Below are 4,002 nucleotides of genomic sequence, written 5' to 3' on the forward strand. Positions count from 1 at the left end.
TGAGAGAGAGGGATCTGTGTGTGTAATTGTTGGAGGTGGATAGGTTAATGAGAGAGAAGAAGAAGGTTTTATAGGTTTTAATTAGGTTTACCTAATTAATTTTTAAATTTTTAAATTTAAAATTTAAAAAATTTAAAATTAATTAATTATTAATATAAATTAATGTGATTTTGTTTAGTTTTTGACTGATAACCTCTTAATTCTATATACTTTTTCATATTTTCATTATCTACCTATACTTTTCCTTTATTATAAGCATGAAGGATTAAAATGCAACGGATATGATAAGTACAGGTTATTTCCTTAAGTGAAAGCCACTTTGTAAAATGTACAGAGCGAAAGTTTTTGTTAATTTTTTTATATTTGCAATACAAATAACATATAAATAGTTTCATAACATGCATTTTTGGAACTCAAATTAAACTTTGTATCTTTAAAAGCAGATAGTCAAGTAGGTACTATAAAAAATACTAATTGCTTCTATTCTTCATTATATATCTAACCCGTCAATAAGTCCAAACTCTACTCTTCCACTTGTTCAAAAATTTCTACATTAATCTAATAATTATATGCTTTCAGGTTCAAACTAATACGTATGGTTTTCACCAACCAAATAATGCTGTAGTTGTAGTGGTGGAATTATCATAATTTGGAATGCTTATAAATAAAGGACCCTTAATGTAACTAGAGTATATCCATATTCCATACCACAAGATAACATAGCTGAAAGCCAAAAGAGTTATTATGGGATTCCAAAGTGGAGAGCAAGCTAACAATCTGCTTAAAGCTCAATGCCACATATGGAATCATATGTATAGTTTTGTGAACACTATATCCCTTAAATGTGCCGTTGACTTAGACATATTTGAAACCATACACAAACATGGCAAACCCATGTCACTCTCACAACTCATTGTTTCATTGCAAATTCACCCTTCAAAAACCACCTTCATCAGTCGCTTGATGAGAATCTTGACGCATTCCGACTTCTTCACAACGACAAATGTGGCCGATAACAATAATGAGATCGAAATTGGGTATGTTCTAACTGATTCGTCTATGTTGTTACTTAAGGAACACCCCTTAAGTATAAGGACTTTCTTTGTTAACTCGCTTGATCCAATTTTGACAAATCCATGGAACAAGTTGTCAACATGGTACAAAAATGAAGATCCTACGCCGTTTAAAACAGAGCATGGGATAATGGTATGGGAGTATGGTGGCCGTGAACCTAGGCTCAATCATTTGATCAATGATGCCATGGCAAGTGATGCTAGATTCATTAGCGAAATGGTGATTGAGAAGTGCAAAGGTGTGTTTGAGGGATTGGAATCATTGGTTGATGTTGGTGGCGGCAATGGAACTCTTGCAAAGGCCATTGCCAAATCATTCCCACAGTTGGAGTGCACTGTGCTTGATCAGCCACATGTTGTTGCTGACTTGGAAGGAAGTGACAACCTTAAATATGTTGGAGGGAACATGTTTGAGGCCATTCCTCCTGCTGATGCTGTTTTGATGAAGGTAAAAAAAATATATATATATTAAATGCATGTTGCTCTTTATTTTATACAGGGCAGATGCTAAATACTTTTTTGAGCTCTATATAAATATATGTAGGTTACATGATAGTATTTATATTACAAGAAAAAACGAATCTTTTTTCCTCACCACCAATAATATATAAGAATATTACATGACTAATAAAATTTCGGCTAACACTTGGCCAACAAAAGATATTTTTATATTAAATTTTAATAATATAAAAATAAAATATTAGTCCAAAATATTGATTAATATTAATAAAAATTATTGATCCTAATATCATATATATAACTAAGAATTTTAAAGGTTATTATAATATTGTCAAATGATTTTTTAGTGGTTATTCAAAAATGTTCCACAAATATAAAAAAATTAACTACTAAATTAATTATAATATATATATATATATATATATATATATATATATATATATTATTATGTTCTTTTATATATTTTTCTATTATGAGACACTAGAATAATCAAATCTAACATTGTTAAATAATCAAATATGTCATAACAAAATAAGCAATTTTTTTAATAATAACATAATAAATTTTTTTCATTAATATCAAATATGTATTTTAATTTTATGAGTGCTGATTTAATTTCTTTTTATATGTACATGTAACATTTTTAATATCACGTTTTTTTCTGTGTTATAAGCATCAAAACAATATTAAATACAGAAACTTGAATTTTAACCTTGTATGAAGAAAAAGAAAAATATAGACAAAAATTTATTATGCAAAGATTAAGATGAATAAAAAGAAAATTTTATTTAGTTTCCTCAAATTGATTCTAATGAATGGTACATTGAATAATAAATCAGGGGATTTTGCATGACTGGAATGATAAAGAATGCATTAACATATTGAAGAAAAGCAATGAAGCAATTTTGAGCAAAGGCAAAGAAGGGAAATTGATCATTATAGACATGGTAGTTCAGGAAGATGAGAAGGAAGATCCTGAATTAGTGGAAACACAACTCTTCTTTGACTTGCTCATGTTGGTTATGGCTGCCGGAAAGGAGAGAAGTGAAAAAGAATGGGCCAAGTTGTTCTTCTCTGCCGGATTCAGTGACTATAAGATAATTCCAGTTTTAGGTATGAGGTCTGTTATTGAGGTCTACCCATAATAACTCATTTTTGAAAAGGAAAAAATTGCAAATGATTTTTATTATAAACATTGATTTATGTGTTTCTTTTAGACTCTAAACCTTTGAAATGTCAAATTCAATTACTTAAAGTTTTCTCAATTATAAAATAAAGGCCTTTTTGTTTTTTTTTTCCCCCTCAAAGTTTATCCTTAATTTCCATTAATAAATGATCTATAATAAATAAAACACTAGGAAAGGGGTAATTTTCAAAAGAAGCAATCAGAAGAATTGTTCTTTTTATACATACCGTTGACAATTTCAACTGTGAAATTGTACATTTAAAGAACTATAATCCAATTTGCACATAAGACAAAGTTCATGTGAATCATTTGCAACTTTTCCTTTTCAAAAATGTTAGCATGAACAAGATGGAACCAGGATTCTGTTTACTGATGGCTACATACAGATTTGAACTTTGTAATAATAAAGTTATTCTTGTATGATTTACTAGTATAAAATTTATATTGATGATATCTGTTTCTACACCTGGCTAGACCGTGATCTTTTTGTTTTTCACTTGAGGGTTGATTTGCCTTGAAGAGGTGACTGATGTAGAGTGTAATATATATTAGTAGTCATATATGCAATTGTCTATAGCTTCTTCACTGGAACGAATAATTTTTAGGCACTTATTTAAATGAAGATGCTAAAAATATCTTATGAAGATAATTATATTAAAAGTATGATTTATTTATTTAGTCACATTTTAAATAAAAATAACACTTTTATAAATACTAAAATTAAATTCTATAATTTATTATTTAATAATAAAAAATTATTTTTACATAAAGATAATTATAATTTTTTTATTGTAGTATTTAATTAATTTTTATACAAAAAAACTATTATTTCTAATCACAAATATTTTAAATATTAATAAATTTACCCATTATATTTAGAAAAGATGGACTCTAATTAATAAAATTATTTAAACATTAAAAAATTATAAAAAAAATTGTAAATTATCCTTTTTTATATTCCCAAATTTATCCCATGGTAAATTTACCTTTTATCCCTTCCCTGTTCCCTTTTTACTATTCTCTCTCTCAGAGACTAACCTTCCATTCTATTTATTATCTCACTAAAATCATTATAACCATCATTACACTTTTTCCTCTGTCCCTTCTACTTCTTTTTCTTTTCCTCCTGTTCCGTCACCATTGCCACTGCCAAGGACAACTACTATGACACCATCATCGACAACCTCCCTCCACCCACTACTATGATAAATGAATATGGCTTAGCAACGTTTCAAAAAATGTCAAAATAGTTACATCTACGTAAAAATGATTCGGCTATCATGT

The 4,002-nt window shown here is 28.2% G+C and overlaps 1 protein-coding gene across 1 annotated transcript; it reads left to right on the forward strand.

Annotated features, from left to right (window-relative positions):
- The first annotated feature begins 717 nt into the window (after window positions 1-717).
- Window positions 718-3,255, forward strand: LOC130941472 (probable O-methyltransferase 3). The gene is made up of 2 exons (XM_057869994.1): window positions 718-1,521; window positions 2,372-3,255. Exons 1-2 carry the CDS (start codon window positions 745-747, stop codon window positions 2,675-2,677), a joined length of 1,083 nt encoding a protein of 360 aa, XP_057725977.1. The 5' UTR covers window positions 718-744; the 3' UTR covers window positions 2,678-3,255.
- The last annotated feature ends 747 nt before the right edge of the window (window positions 3,256-4,002 follow it).

This window comes from Arachis stenosperma, chromosome 7 (genome assembly GCF_014773155.1).
Source record: "Arachis stenosperma cultivar V10309 chromosome 7, arast.V10309.gnm1.PFL2, whole genome shotgun sequence".
Taxonomy (NCBI): domain Eukaryota; kingdom Viridiplantae; phylum Streptophyta; class Magnoliopsida; order Fabales; family Fabaceae; genus Arachis; species Arachis stenosperma.

Excerpts from the sequence above, each read along its gene's own strand:
- LOC130941472 (XM_057869994.1), top strand. The coding sequence starts at position 745 with ATGGGATTCCAAAGTGGAGAGCAAGCTAACAATCTGCTTAAAGCTCAA. Across the intron at positions 1,522-2,371 it reads CTGATGCTGTTTTGATGAAG|GGGATTTTGCATGACTGGAA; the intron begins GTAAAAAAAATA and ends ATAATAAATCAG.